Source organism: Salvia hispanica, chromosome 6 (genome assembly GCF_023119035.1).
Source record: "Salvia hispanica cultivar TCC Black 2014 chromosome 6, UniMelb_Shisp_WGS_1.0, whole genome shotgun sequence".
Lineage (NCBI taxonomy): Eukaryota > Viridiplantae > Streptophyta > Magnoliopsida > Lamiales > Lamiaceae > Salvia > Salvia hispanica.
Genome location: NC_062970.1, coordinates 14,723,098 through 14,748,415, shown reverse-complemented (window position 1 = coordinate 14,748,415; position 25,318 = coordinate 14,723,098). Strand labels below are relative to the sequence as shown.

The 25,318-nt window shown below is 36.3% G+C and overlaps 2 protein-coding genes, 1 long non-coding RNA gene and 2 other non-coding genes across 5 annotated transcripts; 3 read left to right on the top strand and 2 right to left on the bottom strand.

Annotated features, from left to right (window-relative positions):
* Positions 1–6,501: 6,501 nt before the first annotated feature.
* Positions 6,502–7,281, top strand: LOC125191614. Its single transcript, XR_007171195.1, has 2 exons — positions 6,502–6,633; positions 6,888–7,281. It is a non-coding gene; the product is annotated as an uncharacterized LOC125191614 (long non-coding RNA).
* A 930-nt stretch (positions 7,282–8,211) lies between these two features.
* On the bottom strand, positions 8,212–10,666 carry LOC125192017 (glutamyl-tRNA reductase 1, chloroplastic-like). The gene is made up of 3 exons (XM_048089467.1): positions 10,329–10,666; positions 9,798–10,039; positions 8,212–9,536 (listed from the first exon to the last, which is right to left on the bottom strand). The coding sequence occupies exons 1-3, from the start codon at positions 10,546–10,548 to the stop codon at positions 8,361–8,363; spliced, it is 1,638 nt and encodes a 545-aa protein (XP_047945424.1). The 5' UTR covers positions 10,549–10,666; the 3' UTR covers positions 8,212–8,360.
* Positions 10,667–19,355: 8,689 nt separating this feature from the next.
* Positions 19,356–19,439, top strand: LOC125197606. The gene has a single exon (XR_007172142.1). It is a non-coding gene; the product is annotated as a small nucleolar RNA Z221/R21b (small nucleolar RNA).
* Positions 19,440–21,178: 1,739 nt separating this feature from the next.
* On the top strand, positions 21,179–21,263 carry LOC125197578. The gene has a single exon (XR_007172115.1). It is a non-coding gene; the product is annotated as a small nucleolar RNA SNORD96 family (small nucleolar RNA).
* Positions 21,264–21,323: 60 nt separating this feature from the next.
* On the bottom strand, positions 21,324–23,996 carry LOC125193586 (terpineol synthase, chloroplastic-like). The gene is made up of 7 exons (XM_048091413.1): positions 23,731–23,996; positions 23,380–23,635; positions 22,900–23,278; positions 22,588–22,809; positions 22,229–22,367; positions 21,895–22,143; positions 21,324–21,736 (listed from the first exon to the last, which is right to left on the bottom strand). The coding sequence occupies exons 1-7, from the start codon at positions 23,965–23,967 to the stop codon at positions 21,446–21,448; spliced, it is 1,773 nt and encodes a 590-aa protein (XP_047947370.1). The 5' UTR covers positions 23,968–23,996; the 3' UTR covers positions 21,324–21,445.
* Positions 23,997–25,318: the final 1,322 nt, after the last annotated feature.

Below are 25,318 nucleotides of genomic sequence, written 5' to 3'. Positions count from 1 at the left end.
TTTAATTAATCAATCAATTGTCCAGTGTAAATTAGTGATGTTTGAATTAATGGCAGCATGGAGAAATGGATGAATTGGGGCAGAAGCTGCTGTACACGAGCCTAGAACTGGAGAAGCTGAAATTATAAGCGATGAAAGAAATGCAGAAAAACAAAGAATACGTGAACTAACTGATCCAGCTCCAGAAATGCGCCATCGAAGAGCGAGACGAAACAAAATCAATTATTGATTCGTTTATGGAATTGGAAGTTTTAGGGTTTGGATTATCAATTGTGTTGGATGTGAACTGGATTGGGGAATCAAGTTTTTTTTATGATAAATAAATGACAAACCATTTGTAGAAACCGTCATTGAAGATGTTGAAATCAGCTATATAATTCATGTCAACTATACGCATATAATGTCAACTAGTGTGCAATCCATGTCAATTATATATATAATCTATGTCAATTACATACATATAATGTCAACTACAATCCATGTCAATTATATATATAATCCATGTCAACCACATACATATAATGTCAACTACATATATCTACATACATAGAGAAAGCAATTGAAAAAGCAAATAAACCTCATAGGCATTGTGGAAAATGTCATAAAGTGAACGATCATAATGCCAGAAGTTGTGGCAAAGAGAAGACATAATTGTTCTTTTTTAATAATCAGAGTTGTTTTTTAGTTTTTGACATATACTACAAGTTTTTGACATTTTCTTATTAGTTGTTGATATTTGATTTTGCTCTCTATTGATGTGTATTGTATGATCATCATACCAGAACTTGTGGTAAAAAGGAAAAAAAAGGAAAAAAAAATATTTGTTCATTTTTAATTATAAGATTTGTTTTTTGAGTTGTTCACACATAAAAGTTGTTGGCAAGCTGTTGACATTTTGCTATAAGTTGTTGACATTTGATATGCATTGACATGTATTGTATGACCACGATGTCAGAACTTGTGTCAAATAAAAAAATTAAGATAAAATAGTTGTTATATTTTTATTACTAGAATTAATTTTGAGTTGTTAACACTTTATACAAATTGTTGACAAGCTGTCGACATTTTGCTATAAGTTGTTGACATTTGATATGCAAGCTATTGACATGTGTTGTATGATCATGATGTCAGAACTTGTGTCAAATAAAAAATATTAAGATAAAATAGTTGTTATTTTTTAATTACAAGAATTGTTTTTGAGTTGTTGACACTATATACAAGTTGTTGACATTTGATATACAATTTGTTGACATTTTTATATAAGTTGTTGACATTTGATATGAAAACCGTTGACATTATACCAGAACTTGTTTCAAATAAAAAAATTAAGAGAAAATAGTTGTTCTTTTTTAATTATAAGAATTGTATTTGCGTTGTTGACATTTCAATACAAGTTCTTGAACTGATTGACATTTGATATATATTACTTACTACTAAGTTCAAAAGTCAGAATCCACAATAGTAGTCCATGGTTTGTGTTGGAAGTGTAGGTTTTGGGAAGAAGCCTTCAGCAACCCAAAATTTGATGAGTTTAGAGGCACATATCTCACAATCTCCCGAGAATGCACCCAGGTAAAGGAAACAACCTTGAAGTCTAGCGGGCAAGTAAATGTAGCTGAGAACCAAGATCTCCATGTAGGAACCGTCCCCCATTGCAGCATCAGCAGTATTTTCTTCAATCCTTTTCCAGAAAACAATCTTTTCTGTCTCCTAATGAGAAGACCACCAACCACAAACAGTGACAAAGGAAGACCTTTCCATTTCTCGACAATCGATCTTCCAATTTCCTTCAAATGAGGAGGGCAATGCAATGTAACATCATCATTATCAATTTTCAGCATATCACCGAAGGTAAGATAACATAGCAACTGCCAATTGTGCTCCAGCCCGAGCAGCTGCATCTCATGAAGTAAACTAGATTTTTCGAAAATTTTATCAGCGACCTCCCGAGGCCTAGTGGTGAGAAGAATCCGGCTGTCGTTCCCCTTATCCGGCAAGGTGTGCGCGATCCGATCCCAAGCATTAGTGTCCCAGACATCATCCACGACGATTAGAAACTTGAGATTGTAAAGCTCCTAATGCAGGCACTGGAGCAACGTCTGCTCGTCGCCCTAGGTGGCATAGTGGTCTGATTGGTAGTTTTTACTCTCCATGATTACTAGCAGTTCATGACCTCAACCATAATTCATTTACTACTGTTGAATATCAAATGAACTTAGTAAATTTGTTAAATTTAGTCATGCATCAAAAACATTATTCCGATATTTCATAATGAGAAACATGTTTTTACAGCGGGACGAAATTAATTGATATCAAAATCATAAAAATAAAAAAATAAAAACACTTTGACGAACTTTCAGTAGCCAACTTCATTGAGAACTTCCATCAAAAAGTTGGCAAAAAGATGCCACTTACATATGTCAACAGTATACAATATCATGTCAATGACAATATCATGTCAATAGCTATTGTATAAAATGTTAATAATCTTAAAAATTTAAACAAATCCTTAACTGGAAGGAGATGCTTGTTCTCTTCCTTTTTTACCAGTAGCAATGTTCAATTCCATCTCTTCCGGTTTTACCATAGCTAATAAAAAAAAAAATATCAGCAGAAATCGAATTCATAAGAAAACAAATCCAGATGTGTTTTAACACACTAAAATCGAAGCAATATACTTAAAATTTGAATAAATTTCTTAACCTGTAGAAGTCACTTCAACGATCGCCGATTTGGATGCCTTTTTCCGGCAACAATCGGCGCTTCAGCTCCATCCGATTCGCTTACATTTAGTTCTTCGATCCTCATTTTTGGAAATTATTGATGTAGGAAATTGACTTCGTAGATCTAGGATTAGGAGATGAATAACAATGTTTGATTGATTTTTGAAGAGTTGCATGATTGTATAAGTGATTTTTGAATATTTGCAGAATTGTTTGGGAGAGAAACTTGGGAGAGAAACGTTCAAGAGTTTTAGAGGGGTTTTGAATATAATTTAAACATTTAGAACTGAAATGACAATAATACCCCCTTATTGACATAAACTACATGTTGTTGACATTTCATAAATATTCTGGATGAGTGGCTGAGATTGCATCTCAATTCTCTATTAGGCCCAAAAATCTCAACCTTAATAGGACCATATATATATATATATATATATATATATATATAGGGGAGTGATCAAAACAAGTATGTGCTTAAATCAAGAAATGCAGCCCAAATCTTGACCCTAGGATTAGATGATCTAATGGTCAATAGTTAAACAAAAATACGGAAGGTCATAATTAAGCAGTTTTAGGTCATATTATAAGATTTGGTTTTATGTCATGTTAAGATCATTTTAGGTCATGCATTGTTAGCATGACCTAAAAATAAACTAACTATGACCTACAAATGCCCTACGTATGACCGCGTTCTGCGTTTCTGTATTTAAATCTGGTCTTCATAGATCAAAACCCTATATATATATATATATATATATATATATATATATATATATATATATATATATATAGTCCCATTATCCACAAATCCACTCTTAAAGACCGAACCACCGAACACCTACCAAATTAGGGCTTTTAGATCTAGTTTTTTATGGATAAGATACAGAAATTTATAAATTATTTTCGCCTTCATCACGAGCCTATTTTAATTCATCTGAAGGTAAATAAGTCATACTAACATGTTACGAAGATTTAACTTCGTTCCAGAATATATTACTTCATTCTAGTAGGTTTTTACTTCATTTCAGTAGGTTTTTACTTCATTACAATACGTAAATGTGGTTTCGCCGTCGCGTGCCGTTCTTTTTCTCTACAATATCTATCACTAACGCCATGGCGCTAATATGGTTTAATAAACACATGGAATAATGTAATAAATTATTGGAATGAAGTATGTGTAGAAGCATTTGAAGTACAGAATGAAGTAATAAACCTATATAATGAAGTAAAATGGGCTTGTAATGAAGCCAAAAATTTTTTCACAGCAGCACATCTCATCAAAAAAACTAGATCTAATGGCTCAGATTTGGTCTCTAGTTCGGTTTTTAAAATTGGTTCGACATTGATCACAACTCTCTATATATATATGTATATATATATATAGGTCCATGATCAATTGAGAATTTTTTAGAGTAATTGAGAAATGAGATGCAATATCAGCCACTCATTTTTATTAAATGAGTGGTCCAGATTTTGCCACACAAAAAATATTTTTAGATTAATTTATTATGAAAGGGCAGAATAGTAATTTCATGTTTTGATTTCTTCCCCAAATCACACTGCCGCAATTTCTTCTCCAAATCAACCATTCATTCCAGAATTAAATCCATCCAGCTCGATCCGTCTCGAAAATCTACAATTTCTCTGCTCAATTTTCGTTTGATCAATTCGATTTCACGTAGATTGTTTCTCTGCTGTCGTGCGATGAATGCCTCCACATCTGCCGGAACTCTTCGCTACTCATCTCCGCCTGCTCTCTCCCGGCAGTTCTCGCTCATGCTCCGCCTCAAATCGCGGCGGCGCTCTTCCTCATCCTGCACCCGCTCCAGATTCGCCGATCTAGTCCTGCTGATAGCCTCTCTCTCTCTGTGCGAGCTGATTTCTCCGCCGATTTGCTCCAAATCGGCTGCTGGATCTAATTGTTGTTGTTACTCCGACATTTCTCCACCGATTTGCTCAAAATAGGCGGTTGGATCTGAATGCTGTTACTCCGGCATTTGTCCACGTAATCGTCGTAGAATCGCTGCGATTTGAGGAATAGCGTTTGGATCGTATGCGAATTTGATTTACATGTTTTATCTCCATCTTTATACTTATTCCGATGATGAATTCTATGTTTTCTATTTGGATCGTTTTGAATTTGGATTCTTAAATATTCAATTCAAGTTGTGGAAATAGATCAATTGCAGAACCGTGATATCATAGACTTTTGCTTTAAATTGATGGAATGTTGTTAAGAATTGCTTTGATCTTCGCTGAGACATTTTGAGCATTCATTTGCTTACCTTTCCTTTTTATTTGATTGCCTGCAAAGTTTGGTAGATGTTTCTTGTTCTAGTGGTGGAACGAAACTGGAAGATGAATACATAATAATTGACATAAATAACGTTTGTTGTTGACATCGTAGTTGACATGAATAATGTTTGTTGTTGACATCGTAGTTGACATAAATAAAGTTTGTTATTAACATCGTAGTTGACATAAATAAAGTTTGTTGTTGACATCGTAGTTGACATAAATAACTTTTGTTATTGACATTTGTCGTTGACATTAATTATAAGTGTTATTTTTTAGTTGTTGACATTTTAATACGAGTTGTTGACATTCGATAATCTCGGTATTGATAAGTGAATTCTAAGTGTTATTTTTTAGTTGTTGACATTTTAATACGAGTTGTTGACATTCGATAATCTCGGTATTGATAAGTGAATTGTAAGTGTTATTTTTTAGTTGTTGACATTTTAATACGAGTTGTTGACATTCGATATTCTCGGTATTGATATGTAAATTATAAGTGTTATTTGTTAGTTGTTGACATTTTAATACGAGTTGTTGACATTCGATATTCTCGATATTGATATGTGAATTATAAGTATTATTTGTTAGTCGTTGACATTTTAATACGAGTTGTTGACATTCGATATTCTCGGTATTGATATGTGAATTGTAAAGTTTATTTGTTAGTTGTTGACATTTTAATACGAGTTGTTGACATTCGATATTCTCGATATTGATATGTGAATTATAAGTGTTATTTTTTAGTTGTTGACATTTTAATACGAGTTGTTGACATTCGATATTCTCGGTATTGATATGCGAATTGTAAGTGTTATTTGTTAGTTGTTGACATTCGATATTCTCGATATTGATATGTGAATTATAAGTGTTATTTTTTAGTTGTTAAAATTTTAATAAGTGTTATTTTATTGAATGTTGAAGATTTGAATATTTGAATGTTGAAGATTTAAAGATTTGAAAATTTGAAGATTTGAAGACTTTGCAGCTAGAGTTTTAGAGAGAATTTTAGAAAATGATTTCAAATACAATTTAATGAAAAGACAATTATACCCCCGTGTTGACATAATGTGATAGTTGTTGACATTAAGTTAATCTTGTGAATTAGTGTCTGAGATTGCATCTCATTTCTCAATTATGCCAAAATATCTCATCCTAACCAGACCCTATATATATATATATATATATTATACAAATGAGAATTAGAATTATTATTTTTATAAGTGATGTTCTATATTTAATTAGTGACCAACACGTGTTTTGTTGAATCTATTTACGTGGCCATGTAGTAATTCATATGGTGGGACTTCTACGTCAGTCATCATCCCCCTATTTCTATTCATATTTCAATATAGTTTTAAATGCATTCAATATTACATATATACAAGAATATAAAAAAATATATATAAACAAAATATATATAGTTATGTGATAGAGATGAAAAGGGAGGGGGGGGGGGAGGTCAGCTTATAAACGAACATTTTGCTAACAATACTAGAGGGAGGGAGGTCGTGTAAATGTTCGGGGGAGGGAGAAAATGAACAGTAGAAATGAAGAGTCAGAGAGTGAAATTAAAACCAGGAGCTTAGCCTAACGAGCATATGAAAGTAAGGTGTGTATAAATTATACTTTTAATTTTATAGTGCTATATGATTGATTGATATGAATCTAATATAATTATGTGTTATTTGATATTGATGGTGGAATATGATATAGATTTGTGATTAGTGCAATGGATAAGTTTTATATATCATATTGAAATTATTTATTGGAATATGATATGGATATGTGATTGTTGCAATGAATATGTTTTACATATGATATTGGAATTATATGAATCATTTGGCTAAAGAGGATCTGTGACAGTCTTGCTCTGGGTCTGATATATATCAATGGCAATGGACCTACGGGTCATATACAATGGCAATGGACTTACGGGTCATATATACAATGGCAATGGACCTTCGGGTCATATATATGTATGCAATGGTAATGAGACCTCCGGATCATATTATACAATGGCAATGGACCTTTGGGTCATGTATATATGTCCAAAGGCAATGGGACTTACGGGTCGTATACAATGGAAATCCCGGGCAGATACCAGACTTGATTTGTCACAGAATATGAGAATAATAAATTGAACATAGAGGCATATGAATATGAAATGTTGATGATATTTAATGTTTATGGTTATGTCTGTTGATGTAGAATATTGTATGTAAGCTAATAAATGATGGACTTTTTTTTTATTATGGTATTTAGATGGTGATTTAATTAATATATGATTCTTTTATTTAAATTTGTATTTGTTAATTGTGAGTATATATGTCAAAGAGAGGTTGGGGTGTGACATTTATAAATTTTTTGAATTTGATACATAATAATTTAATATTGTTTAAGTTTTAGATGAAATATCGTGCATCGCACGGGTGTGATACTAGTGCTTAATAATACTCCATAAAACAAGTTTAAATAAAATAAGACGTTTAATTAAGAAATTACAGAATACAATGAAAGAATATACGAAAACGATAATATAAGATTACTTCATAGTAGTTTCAAATATCATAGAGACAGTGACTAAGAGCGCATTTCTCTCTTTCATTCCTTCTACACATTTTCTCTATATCTATTTAATCTGAGACAGTGACTAAGAGCGCATTTATCTCTTTCATTCCTTCTACACATTTTCTCTATATCTATTTAATCTGGACGACTCATCTAATAAATTAGGGTTCTATTTATTCTCTTTTGGTATACTTAACGGTTAACGGGCCAATTTTGTTTTAAGTTTTTTATCCCACAAATTAGGAGCCCTAACCCAACACATTATTAACATTCAGTATACAAATCCTTATTAAGTACTCACTAACTTATACTCTAGAGCAATTGTAATCCAAATATACAAAGCTAATGCTCTTTGTAAAAAGAGTTAGTATATTACAACTTGGTTTCGTCTTTAGTGTAGGGTGTTTACATGTTATAGCCGCATGCCGCATAGAGAGTAGTATGCCGTATCTAACTTAAATGACTCTAAATTTGATCGGAATTGTTCGTCAGTCGAAAAATTAGAACGCCAAATTTGTTTATTTTGATTAAATATAAATAAAATAGGAAAAATAGATTAAAAAAACTTAAAGCTTGTATATCTACAAATAAAATTCTTACGAAGAGATATACATGGACAAATCACAAACTCGACACCTTAATTACTTACATATTTGAGGAAAACTGTGTTAAACTTATATTAACGAGGGAAAGATTTTCCAAGAAATCTAATCCCATGAATATATTAATACTAAAAAAATTTATTTAGAATACAATGGAGCTCTCCCTTTATTCACACACTGGAGGCCTGAAAGCAAGAATTGTAGAAAGAGAATTCACTTGTGTTTGCTCCACCTTAGCTCTAATTTTCTGTTCCAACACAGAGATCTCAGTCTCAAGGCTGAACATCCTGTTAAGAGCATGCATGTTCTCGAGTGTCTCGGTCAGCGTGCGGCTGTCGCTCCCGTCACACCTCAGGTGTTGCATCGGCCCGTGTAGAAGCTTGTTCACGATCCCTCTGCTGAGATCCTCAACAGCCTTCTTTGTCTTCTTTGGAACATCATCTCCCATTTTCGACAAGCATTTTTCCAGCTCTGCTCCTCTTATTCTTTCAGCATATGCCCTCAGTTTCTTGATGGTTGGCACGGTCTCCAGTGAATCGCGCCAGGCTTCAAATTGCTTCGACTCTTCTGCTATAATGGCCTGAGCTTCCATTGCTTTACGTAGACGGTCTTCTTTATTAGCAGCGACAACCTCCTTAAGATCATCCACGTTGTACACTCGTGCAGTCTCGAGATCATTGAGACATGCACCTACGTTTCTTGGGACAGAGATGTCGACAAATAGCCTCAAACCCCCTACATTTGGAACAACCGGGGGGAGGTCTACAACGTGCTCTTTCAGAAACAGTGGAGTCTCCGATGCAGTGCTTGTGAAAACGACATCTGCTTGTGCTATGCAAATTAGCATCTCAGTAAGGGGTTTGTAGATGATCTCAACATCCTTGATCTCCTCGCGAATGGCAGAGACTCTGTCTTCACTTCGATTCACTACCACCATCTTCGTGCACCCTTTGGCAGCCAAGTGTTTGACCACCAGCTTTCCCATTTTTCCTGCTCCAACAACTAACATTCTAGCAGTGGAATGCGAGGCTTCCGGGAGTTTCATCAAAGCCAACTCCACAGCAGCTGAGCTCACGGAAACTGCACCAGCTGCAATGTTCGTCTCAGTTCTAACCCGCTTCCCCACAGTGATCGCATGTTTAAAGAGACCACTTATGTTCCGTCCAAACCCCACTACTCCCTGCCCAACTTTAACTACTTGCTTCACTTGAGCCAGAATTTGACCTTCACCTAACACCAAAGAATCTAGTCCAGCCGACACTTGAAAGATGTGTTGAGTCGCATCTTGATCATAAAGTAGAAAACGGTGCTCACATATCTCTGAAGATGGGATTCCACTAGTCTGACAAGCATACAATCTATCATGAGATTCACAACGATTGGTAGATACACATTCCCAAAGATCAAAGGGAGATGCGAAGTTCAATCATAAGATGCAAGTTATATAAAGATAAGAAGTCTTAATACGTAGTTTTTCCTGCCAAAGGTAACAAAAACGTCTTCCATAAACAGGTTTAGTATCAATGACAAAAACTAACATGAATGCGCTTGGAAAACTATAAACATTTTAGCTGCCTATGCAAAACAACGAAGAAACAGATACCTTGGACATCCATTCAGTCACTTCTTTAACCCCTCGGTGGCGAGAAAGAGCTACCACGTAGATTTCCATTCTGTTACAAGTACTCAGAACAGCGGCCTCTTCGATATGATTCAAATCACAGAGCTCGCTTATAGCTCTTGGCCACTCTGCCTCAGGAATAGCGAGTTTCTCCCGCATTTCAACAGGTGTAGTGTGGATACTCAAACCAATCACTACAATGCTGCTTCTTTCTTTTGTATATCCTGCAACCGAATCAAGATTGCGATTTCAAGAATATCCCAATCTCCTAACAAAATCATAAGAGGAGATACAAGCTGTTTTGTTGGCAAAGTATGATCATGATCAAATACTAAAGAGATTATCTATTAATGTGAGAAAAACATGTGATTGAGTCTGAAAATAACTGAGACAAGAGACATGGATTAAATTCTCAATCAATTAAATTAAGCAACTGCGCCTAAATTAATTTCATGGCGTCCTAATAAAAGCGAAAAGGTAATAATTGTGAAAAAATGAGCTACGAATTCATACTGTCAGTGGCGGAGGCCTTGAGCTGTTCGAGAGCCGATAAGCTCGAAGCGGCATTTTCCGGGTCCGCCAGAGCGTCCGGCGTGGCCTCGCACTTGATCATTCCCCAGTTCCTCCTGATCGGAGCCGCTAGCCTGGATCGAGGAGCAGCGGATGAGGACGCCGTAGTTCTGACAGGCAAAGCTTCGAGCTTTGCCCCCACAAATGCACTCGAAACAGACATTTTTAACGGATAATATTGTGATTAATTGAGTGGAAGTGAAGGACAGAAAAATCGAGGGTTTTGCAAGTGATTTTGATCGACGCCGCAAAAATGTGGAGGGAGCTGCGGCGTCGTGGTTGAATGGGGGGTTTTTGGCACTTTTATTTGTTTACTGTTAAGATAGATTTTTATTGGTTGGATTTCTTTGAATTGTGATTGGCTGCTTGGCCATGTTTTATCCACACTCCCCCCCTTTTTCATAATCTCTTCAATAAACATCTCACTAATTTGTTTTGATGAATAAATAAATGAAAAAATAGAATTACATAGCACGTTTGGTCATACCAACGAGCAACAGAGTCGCTTATGAATCAAATACAACTAATATTGATCGTAGGATTCTGTTAAAATGACAATCCCTCTTAAAGTGACACCGTGATACCATTTATACAGCAATATTATAAACGTTACACTGCAATATTATAAATGCTACACAACAATCTATAGCGTGTCGGATATTGCTGGCCAAGAAAAATTGTTGTATAGTGTGTACCATATTGCTAGCCATCTTTTTCAGAAATATTTTTTTTTGCCACGTGGCTGCTTATTATTCGTCCACGTGTACAAATGATTGGCTAGGAATGGTGATATGGTGTTATTTTAAGAGGTGATGACATCCTAATCATTTGTTGAATATTGGACTCCTTGCTTTGGGCTTTCCTTATTAATTGTTTGGGCTAGGTTTATGCCAGCCCATGTGATTAATTGTTGGCCCAAATCGAGCCTGGCCCGTTTACTTATCCAGAGCAGCTGGATGTGTGACACCTGGCACCTCCACTCGGATCCTGGCTCCCAGCCGTTGGATGTGTGTTGTGTTTGTTAAGTGAGAGAAGCCTGTTAGACTTCTCTCATTCGATACAATCTCTCTCTCTCTCTTGCTTCCAGAAACCGCCTTCTCTCTCCCTTCTCTCTAGTTTTCCGGCGAAGCTAGCCGGAGTTCTTCTTCGAGCTTTCAGTTCCACTGATGATTCTCAGTTTCTTAAGAGTTCTATCGGTGTAGATTGAGTGTTAGGCAACTTCTTCGGTTTCCTTCTCATTCTAGGGTTTGGTCTTCTGTCTGTGACCAATCCCGAAGTGCTTGGAGTGTGTGGTGAGGGTTCTTGTGTTCTTGGCTGTGTTCTGGGGCTGTGTGGGTGAGTCTGAGTGTGAGACGGCCGTGGTGTACGTTGACCGGTGAGATCTAGGGTTCCACTGATCTCTGGTTTGAGTTCGTTCAACGGTGCTCTCCTTTGTGACTTGCTGTGAGGATTGGGGAGGTCTGAGGCCTAGTGCAGTCACTGCTGTGACCTGAGCCACTCGTGGCCCGATTCTCTGACTTAGTCTCTTTTGTGTTTAGATCCTTCGGGATCAATTTCTTGTGTGACTAACTCATCTACTAAGTGTGCAGGTACAACCAGAAAAGATGGACTCTCAAGAACCTAGGAGTTCTTAAGCGTAGTCTAGGGTTTCTGCTTGTAACATTGTACTTAGTGTGTAATCAAGATACCACTGTTGTATTTGGCTTGTATCTCTGAGATTAGCCATCTCAGAACCAATCAATAAAAAGAGGTCCCGGTAATTAGCGAATCCCGAGTGGTCTGATCCCTACAGTGGTATCAGAGCCACGGGGGGATCACTTGGGCGCGCCGGGTCGCAAATTAAGGAGGTGGGCTCGTCAGAGTAAAGCTCGGCCTCCGGTATAGGCCCTGAGGTAAGACGGTTACACCTTAACGAAGGGTAACCGCTCTGGTAAATTGGCTAAACCTCTCTTTTCTGCTTTCTTAGAACCCTAGGCTTGGGCTTTTGTTGCTGGTAGTAACCGCTGGCCGCGGTCTAGGCTCTGTGCTCTTGTCTTCTTGCATGATCTTGGTGCTTACAGCTTTCTTTTCTTCCGCTGCTTGCTTGCTTCTCTTTTCTTACTCAAGGTGTGTATCTCAGAGCTCTGTTCTGTGTCTTGAGTGAATTACCTATCCACCCTGTGCCTTAACCGCCTTGAGTGACCCCCTGCGCCCCCATACATTGGGTGATTGTGAACTGGGAAATCCTCTTGCCGGGGTACACGTGACAGATAGGGAGGAACTCTCCTGGACTTGATCTTTGTGTGTCTGGGATCACCTTGAGTTGTTTTTCCTGTGTGTGTGTGCTTGCTGCTAGCTGCATCTGTGATTATTGCATGAAAAATCTCTGCATCTTTGTTCCTAGTGGATTCTTTGACTGTTATCTGTTTAAATCCACTATCTGTGAAAGCAGAGTTGCTTGCTTTGCCCTTGGTGTGTTGAGTTCTTTTGTGTGTGTAAAAATCTTTCTCAAAATGACTCAGCCAGTTGGCATTGTCCCCTTCAATGGGAAAAATGATTTTGTTATATGGAAACAAAAGGTAAAATGTGTTCTGATTCAGCAAAAGGTTTTCAAAGCCATTGAAGGGGTTCTTCCTGAAAATATGTCTGCTGAGAAAAAGGCTGAAATGAATGAATTAGCTAGGTCTTCAATTATCCTCAACCTTTCTGACTCTGTGATTAGAAAGGTTGGGGCTATTGAATCTGCCAGTGAGATGTGGGCTAAGCTGGATACTCTCTATACTGAAACTTCTATGTCCTCCAGGATGTATCTCCTGGAAAAGCTTTTTAAATTTAAATTGGATCTTTCAAAGGACATAGATGATAATATTGATATTTTTCAAAAATTGGTCCAGGACATTAAAAGGTCTGGAGATAAAACCATTGATGAGTATACCAGCATAGCCCTCATGAATGCTATCCCTGATACTTATGGTGATGTTAAGGCAGCTATAAAGTATGGAAGGGATAGTGCCCCTCTAGACATAATAATCAGTTCTTTAAAGTCAAAAGAATTGGAGCTTAAAGAAAACTTTAACCCTAAATCTTCTCAAACTAAGGCTTTGAATGTGAGAGGGAGGTCTAAATCTAGAGGGGATGGCAGTAATTCCTCTGGGAATGGTAAGAAGTCAAACAGAGGCAGGTCTAGGTCTAAAAGTAAAGACCCTAAGTTTAAAAGAAAATGTTTTAATTGTGGTGAAGTGGGTCATTACAAGGCAGAATGTACTAGACCCAAGAAAGGTAAGAATCCAAATGGTAATAACCAGATGGAGTCTGTTGCAAATCTGGCCAGGGATGATGGTGCAGATGGTGTTTGTTTTATGAACCATGATGTTTTTTCTGTAAACTCTGCCTCTGAGTGTTTCTTTACCAAATATGACTGGCTAATTGATTCTGGATGCACTTTTCACATATGTCCTTTCAAAGATGCTTTTACTTCTCTCAAACCTGTGGAAAATGCTTTTGTGTCTATGGCTAATGACAAGAAGTGTAAAATTCTTGGCATTGGTACTGTGCTTTTAAAGTTTGAGAATGGATACTTGCTGCCTTTGAAAAATGTGAGATATGTGCCTGATCTGAATTACAATCTGCTGTCTTGCTCTTGTCTTGAATCTGAGGGTTTTGAGGGTAAGTGGGGGCAGGGTATTATGAAGATCTGTAAGGGTGTGCTATGCCTGTTTAAAGCTGTGAAAAAGTGTAATCTGTATGTGTGTACTGCTAAGCCTCTAACTAGTTATGATCATAGTGTAAATCTGGTTAAAATGGATAAGGCTTTACTGTGGCATAATAGACTTGGGCACATGAGTCAGAAGGGGTTAAAACTTTTGAAAAATTCTGATATTTTGAGTGAGTTGGATTTCAAAAATGAGCTCCCCTTTTGTGAAACTTGTGTGATGGGAAAACAGCATAGGGTGTCTTTTCCCACCCCTGTGACTGAAAATGTTAGTCAAGTTGTCTTAGAGTACTTGCATATGGATGTTTGGGGCCCTGCCTCTGTTACTACCCACTCTGGATCTGTGTATTTCTTATCCATTGTGGATGATTTTTCAAGAAAAGTTTGGTGTTTTCTTTTAAAACATAAGTCTGATGTTTTTCAAACCTTTTCAAATTGGAGAGTTTTAATTGAAAATCAAACTGGAAAATGTATCAAGACCATTAGGACAGATAATGGCCTTGAGTTTTGCAATGCTCAAATGGATTCTTTGTGTCAAAAATCTGGGATTAGGAGACATAAAACTACTCCTTACACCCCTCAGCAAAATGGTGTTGCTGAGAGGATGAATAGGACTTTACTTGAAAAGGTTAGGTGTCTCCTGTCCAAAAGTGGTTTGTCAAAAAAGTTTTGGGGTGAAGCCCTTTACACTGCTTGTTATTTGATAAATAGATCCCCTTCTGTTCCTCTTAAGGGCAGATGCCCTGAGCATGTTTTCACTGGTAGAAAACCCAATCTGTCACACCTAAGGGTGTTTGGGTGTAGTGCTTTTATTCATTCAAAAACTGACAAGTTAGACCCAAGGTCTAGGAAGGGTGTTTTTGTTGGCTATCCTGATGGTGTTAAGGGTTATAGGGTGTGGGTTAGGGATGAACCTGGTTTCAAGGTTGTGGTCAGTAGGGATGTCATCTTCAATGAAGAAGACTTCCCTTGTGTTGTCCCCAGGTCCCCTGCTTCTCCATCCTCAGATGGTGAACCTCTTAGTGAGGTGGAGCAATCTGAGGAGAGGTCCTCAAGTGAGGTGGAGTCCCAGGGCAGTGATGCTTCCACTGAGGTGGAGCAGGTGTGGAATTCTTCCCCTATTAACCCAGATCCTATACCCCCTGAGCCTCTGGAAAACCAAGACCCTGACCATGAAAATGTTTTTGATGGTGAGCCACAACCCAATAATAATCCAGATTTACACAATTATCAGTTAACTAGGGATAGAGCAAGAAGGGTTGGTAAAGCCCCTGATAGATTTGGTTCTTTTGTGAATTTGGTTGCCCTAGCTTTTAATGTGTTTGAATCTGATGGAAATGAGCCTCAAACTTTTAAGCAGGCTCAAAAGTCCAAGTTCTGGGATTTGTGGTTTAAAGCTATGCAAGAAGAAATCCACTCTCTATTTGTCAATAATACTTGGATCCTTGTGCCTCTGCCCCCTGGTGCCTCTGTAGTTGATTGCAGGTGGCTGTTTAAATTGAAAGATGAGATTGAGGGGTTGAGGTACAAGGCTAGGTTGGTTGCCAAAGGTTTTACTCAGCAAGAGGGGATTGATTATACAGAAATTTTTGCTCCTGTGGTTAAGTTTACTACTGTAAGAGTGATGCTTGCCTTATGTGCTCATTTTAATTGGGAATTAAAGCAAATGGATGTCAAAACTGCTTTTCTTCATGGTGACTTGGATAAACCCATATACATGAAACAACCAGAGGGTTTTGTGGATCCCAACTTTCCCAATCATGTGTGTTTGCTTAAAAAGGCTCTGTATGGTCTTAAACAATCTCCTAGGCAGTGGAATATTAAGTTTAATACATGCATGCAGAAGTTAGGTTTCATTAGGAGTACCTTTGATGCCTGCTTGTATGTGAAAAACCTTGATAAAGTGCCTGTGTTCTTGCTGTTGTATGTGGATGATATGCTGATTATGGGTCCTTGCATTAAGTCTATTAAACATGTGCAAAGTGCCTTATGTGAAAATTTTGACATGAAAGATCTTGGTGATGCTAAAAAGATTTTGGGGATCAATATCCTTAGGGATAGGAAGTCCTCTTCTCTGGTCCTTCATCAGGAACCTTATGTGCAAAAAATTCTTGAAAAGTTTAATATGCTTGGTGCTAAAATTGCTTCTGTTCCTTTAGCTGCTCATTTTATGCTGAGTAAGGACCTTTGTCCTACAACTGAATCTGAGGTTAAAGCTATGCAAAAGGTCCCTTATTCTAATGCTATTGGCTCTGTGATGTATCTTATGGTTAGTACTAGGCCTGATATTGCCTATGCTGTTTCTTGCTTGAGTAGATACATGTCTAACCCTGGGCCAGTGCATTGGGAAGCTCTTAAGTGGTTGCTTAGATATCTGAAAAATACTTCTAAGTATGGTTTGTGTTTTTCTAAGCATGATCAAGGTGTTGAGTTGTGTGGTTTTGTTGATTCTAACTATGCAAATGATAAGGACAAGAGGAAGTCCACAACTTCCTATGTGTTTCAGGTTTGCAGGTCTTGTGTTAGTTGGAAATCACAACTCCAACACATTGTAGCTCTGTCTACAACAGAATCAGAGTATATAGCCATTACAGAGGCTATGAAGGAGGCAATCTGGTTAAAGGGAGTTCTCTCTGAACTCAAGTTTATTAAGTCTGCTCCTGTGTTATACTCTGATAGTCAGTCTGCCATCCAACTTTGTAAAAACCCTGTTTTCCATGATAGAACTAAGCATATAGATGTTAGGTTTCATTTTATTAGAGATGTTGTGGAAAAAGGTGAAGTTCTTTTACAAAAGGTGCATACTGATCATAACCCTGCTGATATGGGTACTAAATGTCTTACTGTGGATAAGTTGTTGTCATGCATCAAAAAATTGCACTTTGATTTTGGTTAGCATGTGCATTGCATGTCCCTGGGGAAAGACCTTGTTGACTCTTTGAAGTCACAAGGCAACTAAAGTCCTACAAAACTAATTGGTTTACCATCTGGTGTTTTGTTAGGCAACCTGGCATCTTCTATCTAATGAACTTTGTGTTCTTTGGTGATAGGAATGCCTTGTAGGCAATGATGAAGCAGCAGTAGACCAAGGCTCTCCCCTGTTTCTCCAGAAGTAGTCCAAAGGTGGAGAATGTTGAATATTGGACTCCTTGCTTTGGGCTTTCCTTATTAATTGTTTGGGCTAGGTTTATGCCAAGCCCATGTGATTAATTGTTGGCCCAAATCGAGCCTGGCCCGTTTACTTATCCAGAGCAGCTGGATGTGTGACACCTGGCACCTCCACTCGGATCCTGGCTCCCAGCCGTTGGATGTGTGTTGTGTTTGTTAAGTGAGAGAAGCCTGTTAGACTTCTCTCATTCAGATACAATCTCTCTCTCTCTCTTGCTTCCAGAAACCGCCGTCTCTCTCCCTTCTCTCTAGTTTTCCGGCGTAGCTAGCCGGAGTTCTTCTTCGAGCTTTCAGTTCCACTGATGATTCTCAGTTTCTAAGAGTTCTATCGGTGTAGATTGAGTGTTAGGCAACTTCTTCGGTTTCCTTCTCATTCTAGGGTTTGGTCTTTTGTCTGTGACCAATCCCGAAGTGCTTGGAGTGTGTGGAAAGGGTTCTTGTGTTCTTGGCTGTGTTCTGGGGCTGTGTGGGTGAGTCTGAGTGTGAGACGGCCGTGGTGTACGTTGACCGGTGAGATCTAGGGTTTCACTGATCTATGGTTTGAGTTCGTTCAACGGTGCTCTCCTTTGTGACTTGCTGTGAGGATTGGGGAGGTCTGAGGCCTAGTGCAGTCACTGCTGTGACCTGAGCCACTCGTGGCCCGATTCTCTGACTTAGTCTCTTTTGTGTTTTAGATCCTTCGGGATCAATCTCTTGTGTGACTAACTCATCTACTAAGTGTGCAGGTACAACCAGAAAAGATGGACTCTCAAGAACCTAGGAGTTCTTAAGCGTTGTCTAGGGTTTCTGCTTGTAACATAATACTTAGTGTGTAATCAAGATACCACTGTTGTATTTGGCTTGTATCTCTGAGATTAGCCATCTCAGAACCAATCAATAAAAAGAGGTCCCGGTAATTAGCGAATCCCGAGTGGTCTGATCCCTACATTTATTTTGGATTTTTAGGATCTTTTAGTTCAATTCTGATTTAGTTATAAAAGTTTGGATTTTCGTATTCAGATTTCGGATATTTAGAATTTATATTCTCTCAACATTTGAATTTTCTGATTAACTTAAATTAGCAAAAAATCATATTCGAAATGTATGCTAATCCTTAAAGAAACGTTGATTATGATAAGTCTATAGTAAGTTAAAAAAATACTCCTGTACATGAATTTTTGTGACAAAGAGCTATAGATGCACAGAAGAGATAAGAGAGGAGTAGGGAAATTGCGAAGGATTACTATGGACGTTTGGGATAGGCTCTTAAGATTTCATGTTGCGTTTGCGCAACATGCTTCAACCATCACTCGTGGAAAATATTTGTTCTCGCATTCAAGATGTGGACAAGAATATACTTTTTTTTTCTTTTCATTTGTTTTTTCTTTTCGTTTTGTTTATAATTTTTTCTATTTTAAAAGTGAGATCCACGCCTAACTAATTTATTTTTCTAGTATTTGTCTTCGTAAAGTCAAATAATATTTTTAAATCCGTGTAGAGTTAAAAAGAGGTTTATAAATGGGATGGAGACAGAATTACTTATTTTACGAAATCAATAAATTCAATATTTCTTTTATTTACACTTCATCCGTTCTAGACATTTTATTTTGCGCACCCATTTCTTACTTTACTCTCTCTTCACTTTAACTATTTATAATTACTTTCTCAAAATGAGTGCGCAAAATGAAATGTCTCTAGAACAGATGGAGTATATAGTTGAGTCTGAAGTCTCGCACTCTCACTTCAAAAATTACAAGCTGTTTTATATAAATCCATTGACCTAAAAGGCCCAATTTTAAATGGCCCTATAAACCATTAGGTTTGTACTACAAGATCAGTGTAGTTATATCTCTGAATTGTTACTTCATCTGTCAAACACGGACTTGGATCCCCAACTGTGACAAAATGCACAGTAGGGGATGTTGTGCACATCATCACCCTCCATTTTATATTATGAAGTTATACAATTTTCTTTTATTTACAAATCAATGGTGATGATGTGCATTTTGCCACAGCAGGGATCCAAGTCCGTCAAACACTCTCTCTCTCTCTTCCTTTGCTTGCAGAATTTTTTTTTTTTTTCCCTCCTGTATTATCATTCGGCATTTCCATTTGATATCGAGTTGCAATTTTGACTGTAATTGAAATTTTGAGAATGTCATGCATCACTCTGATCCAGAGATGATAATTTCTCAACCCATGCAATTTCTGAGTCATAAATTCATTCGTTCATTTTCAATTCTAATGAATTTTCAGATATATTTCGTGTTTTGTTAATTGATTGTATTGATTTGGAGCGCCTTCTCCTCCAATCGGTTGTATTTAATTTAATTCGAATTTGAGTTTCAAACTGTGTTTTCGCGACGTTTTCTTCAAAATTGGGGAAAGCAGTTCTCGATGTTTGTATAACTCAATGTGATTCGTCGCTATAAGGGCATCTCCAACCAGGCACGGATCTAATGTGCAAGCAGGAGGGGCAAATGCCCTCCCTCAAAATTTCATATCTATGTATAAAATCTATTGTAGAAAAAAATTAATATTAGTTTCTTCTTTAAATGCCCCTCCTCAAATACTTCAAATATCCCCACATGTATTTTTGCCCCTGCAATGATCATTTTCTGGTTTCCGTCCCTGTCTCCAACGATGCTGAAAAACGGAAATTTGCAGTGGAAAACACCTCCAATCATACTCCAAAACACATCTCAAATCGTCCTTTTTTGCGTTTTCGGATCAGTGTTACGGCAAAGATGCAGTAGCACTGTAGCTATTGCATTTCACTTTTTGAAGTTCCTGGAAATTGCAATTGGCTCCCTCATCCTTTATATTTTCGAATGGAAGCAGCGATTTTGGAGAGTTGTAGATGGTTGAAGAAGTTGTAAAGGAAATTTGAGATGAGAACGAAAAATCAGAGAAGGGGAAGAAGATACTGCGCTGGGAGGGAGGGAGAGAGAGAGTAAATTAGATTTAGAATATATTTAATGGGATGGGCTAATTAATTATTATATGTATAAATGTAATGATGCATAGTTTTATTAAATAATTAGTTCATAAAGTTAATTGATATTTAGTTTATTTTATATAAATTATTAGTATTAATTATTTATTTTGTGTGATTTGTAAAATTATTTAATATAATTTATTAAATAATTTTTTGACTATTAGTTATTTATTGATTATGATTATAATACTACTAGTATTTAATATTATAATACAATAAATTAAATAATAGTACAATATTTAGTAATAAAAGTACTCCTATTTTACATAACGCAACACAATTGGTCCTACAAATGGAAATTACATTACAACGACATAACACTAAAATAAAGACAAACGACAATTACAATAACAAAATGAAAAACATAATCTAATAATCCGGTAAACCAGAACCAGAACCAGAACCTCCTATATTATCGAAGTACGAAGGATATGTTCCAGTTGCATAGTCATTTGTAAGTCTTTGAATGTATTTTAATTTATGTTTGAATATTATTGTAGTACGTTTGATCATAAATTTGAAGTTAATGTATTTTTTATTGAATGCATAATATATTTAATATATATAAATATAATATATTATTATAATAATTATATCAAATTATTTAATTACATTTGGAAAATTATCGACAAAGTGTTGTAGGGTGAATGTGTAATTTAAATAAATATATAGCTAAGATCGGAAAGTAAAAAAAAGTAAGGGAATATGGAATATTCTTTTGGGTTTTGAGTTTGTGTAAATGGTTGTAGTAGAATTACTGTTTGATATGACAGAACTGCAAAAATTGATTTGAGTTTGGTGTAAATGGTTGGAGATGACCTAAAAAATTTTAGCTCCGTCGAGATCTCAGATTTCCAGAGCTCAGCGTTGTCATATCCTGTCGCATTACCTCTTGGGACTGGCCATGGGAAAAACATTTATTCTCATTTTATTTTTTTCTAATTTTTGAATTATTCCTTTCCAGTGATGAAATCAATTTTCAAATTACACCATCATTCGGGACTGATATTTCCCCTGATGATATTCTGCAATTCTGAGGCTATTTTAAAATATATTTTGCTTTTATTTAGTTTTTGTGGCTTGCTTATTTATAAACAGAAAATAAACAAAAAATACTCAAATTGAAACCTTTTTGTAGAACCAACGATATGAACAGATACATTTGTGTAATTTTACTTGAATACATATTGGAATGGCTTTTAAAAAATCAAACATGTTCGACTTCTAAACAATAGATTTAAAGAACAAACTCGAAATTCGCTCCTTAATATGAGTGTTCTGAATTCCATGGCCGTCTCCAAGTTGGTACATGTATTGTGCCATTCTACCAAGATCAACAGCCTTTTTTATGAATTCTTTCGAAAAATGAGAATCTCCAACTCTTTCTTCATTCATCCTTTTCCAGCTATTCCATATTAAAAATCTTGCGTGTTCACGAGCCTCTTCAACTGAAGCTCCCGATTCCTTCATGTAGCATTGAATCGATTCTGCCACATCACCTCTTTCCATCTCATTCTAAACAAGCATTAAAAATGTGTCACGATCATATATTAAGTGTCAAGATAAACATTATACAAATTTTCCATTAGGATCGATGGAAAATTGTCATGGCCGCCCCTCAATTTTAGGTTCATTCGCGTATATATTTATATTGCGTTAAGAAGAGTACCAACCGGTGATGTTGCAAGGTCATTTGCAAGTCTCAAAATCACTGCTGGACATCGAACTAAGTCGTGATATTGGTACAAACTATCGACAGTGGTTTTCTGTATTGGAGTTGTGACGAGAAAGAATGCGTGTGACAATATCACAGGCACTGAGCTCGAAATCCATCCGTTGTTGATATATTTATCTAGTGTTGGTGTGTATCCTTGCGCGTGCCACTGAGCCTCTTGCATGAATGATTTGCATAAATCTTGCCACTGTTAACCAATAAAAATGCATTATAGAAACAAAAAAGAGATATTGAAATCGAATAGTATTGAGCTAGGGATTATGAAGTCTTACTGATTTTCTCAAATATTTAATGATGAGAATGTCTTGTTCTTTGAGAACATCGCATGCCATCTCATTTATGAAGTTGTTGAGTGTGAGAAAGCAAATTTGCATATAGTTGGGGAGTTGATTCACTGCTTCTAGATCCCATCTGAAAAAAAAGAGATGTATATAGAAAATGAATTTTAGTGGTATGTATCCATTTTGTAGCTTAAAACCATAAGATAAATAAAATTGGATCGTAATCTAGGAAGAAGAAATATGTAAATGATGGTGGAACATGCTAAAAATGTGAGAAATTAAATGCACTTTCATTTGCCTAAGATTATTGTAAAGAGTCTATAAGTTCTAGAACTTATGATGTAACTTACCTGTGAATAACATCATTGAAGAGGTGTAGTTCATCCAAGGTAGCATAGACATCGAATATATCATCGATTAGTGTAATTAAGATGTTTGCTTTGGTGGCCATGATCCTTGAATATCCATATTGAGGTTGTGAGAGTCCACCAACTAAAGTCCACAAATAACACTCCACTATTCTATCTCTTGCAAATGGTAGCTTTTCACTTAGTCTTGTTTGCTTCCACCATCTATAAATATCATTCACAAATAGTAGTAAAGTTTATGAGAGAATATGTGAGAAAGCACTACTGTTATAGATGATTAATTAATTAATATACCTGGAGATGAGTTTGAGTTCTTGTTGATGCATTGATTGAGTAATGTTGAATTCCAACTTTGCCAGCTCAAGAATTGTTGGATTCATTTCGGATCTTCTCCCATAGGCTTCAATAAACCATCTTGCATTCGGCCTTTGAGTTCTCCAATGGATTGGGAGATCCAGAGCATATCGAACCATTTCTAAAAGATTATGATCATCATCTCCTTCATCACCAATTTTCTGCAGATGTTTGGTGGCAAATACATTGGCCAACTCCAAGGTTTCTTCCCCATGTGTAAGTAGGAAAGAAGCTTCATACAATTGCAACATTCCTCTCTTATCATCACAAAGGCTCGTTTTGAAATCGCCATTCTCATTCTTGAAACAATCAAACACATCTATCATACAACAAATTAACCCCGTAAGTTCTAAGCCTCAAACAATTATATCATGTAGTAGTATATATATAGAGGAGTATATAATAAGTCATAACATGCACCTTGAGAAACTCGAAAACCATGCTCTCTAAGTAGTCTGAATTGAAGAGATGTTGAGTACAAATCCCTTTCCGTTGTATCGTCATGATAAATAGAACTCAAGATTTGAGTGATTTCTTGTTCGAAGTGATGAGATATAGCGAGCCTCTGCAGATCATCAATCAACTCCAGTCGTCGATCACCTTCCATTTCTTGGTGCAGCAACAACATCTTCGCTCGCGCAATCAGCTCAGCAACTCGCTTCGAATGTCTCTCTTCCTATAGTGATATTTAGTATTTACAAACCAATTAATTAATTTTTTTTTTATAAAAAATAGTAACTAATTAAAGATGAGAAATAAATGGTGGTGTACCGTATATTGGGTGGTGAGCGACTGAATATAGTTGAAATCCCAAAAGGAAGGTTTGTAGTTTGCAGATCGTCGAGTAGGGACTGGGACAGTCGTCGTCTGAGCGGAAGGCATAGCATTGCAACGGGTGGAGGAGCTCCTCGGCCGGGTATACAACGTAGTTGTAGCTCCGCCGTGGAAGGTGGTGTGGGCTGGCTTGTGAGGAATTGGAAGAGATATATGCATGGATAAATTAACCATTTTGGTGAATTAAGATGATTTTCTTTCTTGCTCGAAGTTGGATGTGTTCGAATTATGGTGTTACAATCTCAACTATATATAGCACTACTAGTTGCAATGGTTAGTAGATGTGGATTATTGTGGGACCATGGGTAGTTTTTTATACAAAAAGTATTGTGTAAATGTATAATGAGGTCACTCTAATAATTTTACCATTATTATAGTTTTATTAAATCAAAACCACGATTCGGGAAGGTTTTTAGGTTGCGAATTGATAATATTTTACGTAACAAACTATGGTGTTGCACTCCCAACTATATGTAATGTTGAAATGGTTAATAGATGTGGACTAACATAGACATTAGACAGTATATAAAATATAAAGTTGAAGTGCTACTTCTCCTTTTAATTTTATCTTTATAATAAAAAAAATTAGTAGTACTGTACTATATAAAAGTGTATCCCCCAGAAAAAAAAAAAAAAAAAAAAAAAAAAAAACAAATAGTACAAATGAACATGAATAACACATGTTTGTAGATTTTTATATTTTGAGTGGCTTATGTTTGTAGATTTGTACTACTCCATGTTTTTGTGGTTGTAGAAACAAATTAAGATGAACAACATGTTGGGAAGATTTTTATAATACGTGGCAGCCTCTGGTTATTAAGGCCACGTTTGTACGTATGCTTCATACATGTATAGAGGAAGAGATAAGAAAGGTGTGATTAATCAATCTAATGGAGTAACGTATCTATAAACCTCACATGAAGAAAGCTACATTTGTGGCCACCTTTTTGGTACCCAAATAGTAGGAATCTGCAATACCCGAAATAGTAATTCACGTTTAACTCCCTATACTACTTAATTCACGTTTAACTCCCCGGCGCTGCAACTGATATGCGCTGCAACTGATATGGCAGTCGACTCGCGCAAGTTAATCTTTAATTTTTATAAATATTGCTTTCTATAAAAAAAACTTGATTTTTTTGCAAAGAATATAACTTCATTTTTAACGTGGGACGATCATAAGCCTATTTAATTGTCAAAAGTAATTTATCAAACTCTATAATAAAAATTTATATAAACAATAGAAATAAGTGCTATGCATATGACAGTAGTTTGAAAATTGTAACTACTGCTTTGCCCCAGTTCAAATTTTCATGCGACATAGTCACATGCTACAAAAATGAACTTTGATATAATATTTTTGAATTTTATTATTTTACTTTTTGATATTTTGGCATATATTGTGCTAGAGATTTAAGGTTATCTCCTAGATAATTAAGTTCAACCAAGGATAATGTGTTTGACACCGACGTACAAACAAAATAATTCCTAACAGATATCGATTCTGCTGTTCTGAAATTTGGAT

Excerpts from the sequence above, each read along its gene's own strand:
- LOC125192017 (XM_048089467.1), bottom strand. The coding sequence starts at position 10,548 with ATGTCTGTTTCGAGTGCATTTGTGGGGGCAAAGCTCGAAGCTTTGCCT. Across the intron at positions 10,040-10,328 it reads CAAGGCCTCCGCCACTGACA|GATATACAAAAGAAAGAAGC; the intron begins GTATGAATTCGT and ends ATTCGGTTGCAG. Across the intron at positions 9,537-9,797 it reads TGACTGAATGGATGTCCAAG|ACTAGTGGAATCCCATCTTC; the intron begins GTATCTGTTTCT and ends TATGCTTGTCAG.
- LOC125193586 (XM_048091413.1), bottom strand. The coding sequence starts at position 23,967 with ATGGTTAATTTATCCATGCATATATCTCTTCCAATTCCTCACAAGCCA. Across the intron at positions 23,636-23,730 it reads CGCTCACCACCCAATATACG|GAAGAGAGACATTCGAAGCG; the intron begins GTACACCACCAT and ends ATATCACTATAG. Across the intron at positions 22,144-22,228 it reads TTAAATATTTGAGAAAATCA|TGGCAAGATTTATGCAAATC; the intron begins GTAAGACTTCAT and ends ATTGGTTAACAG.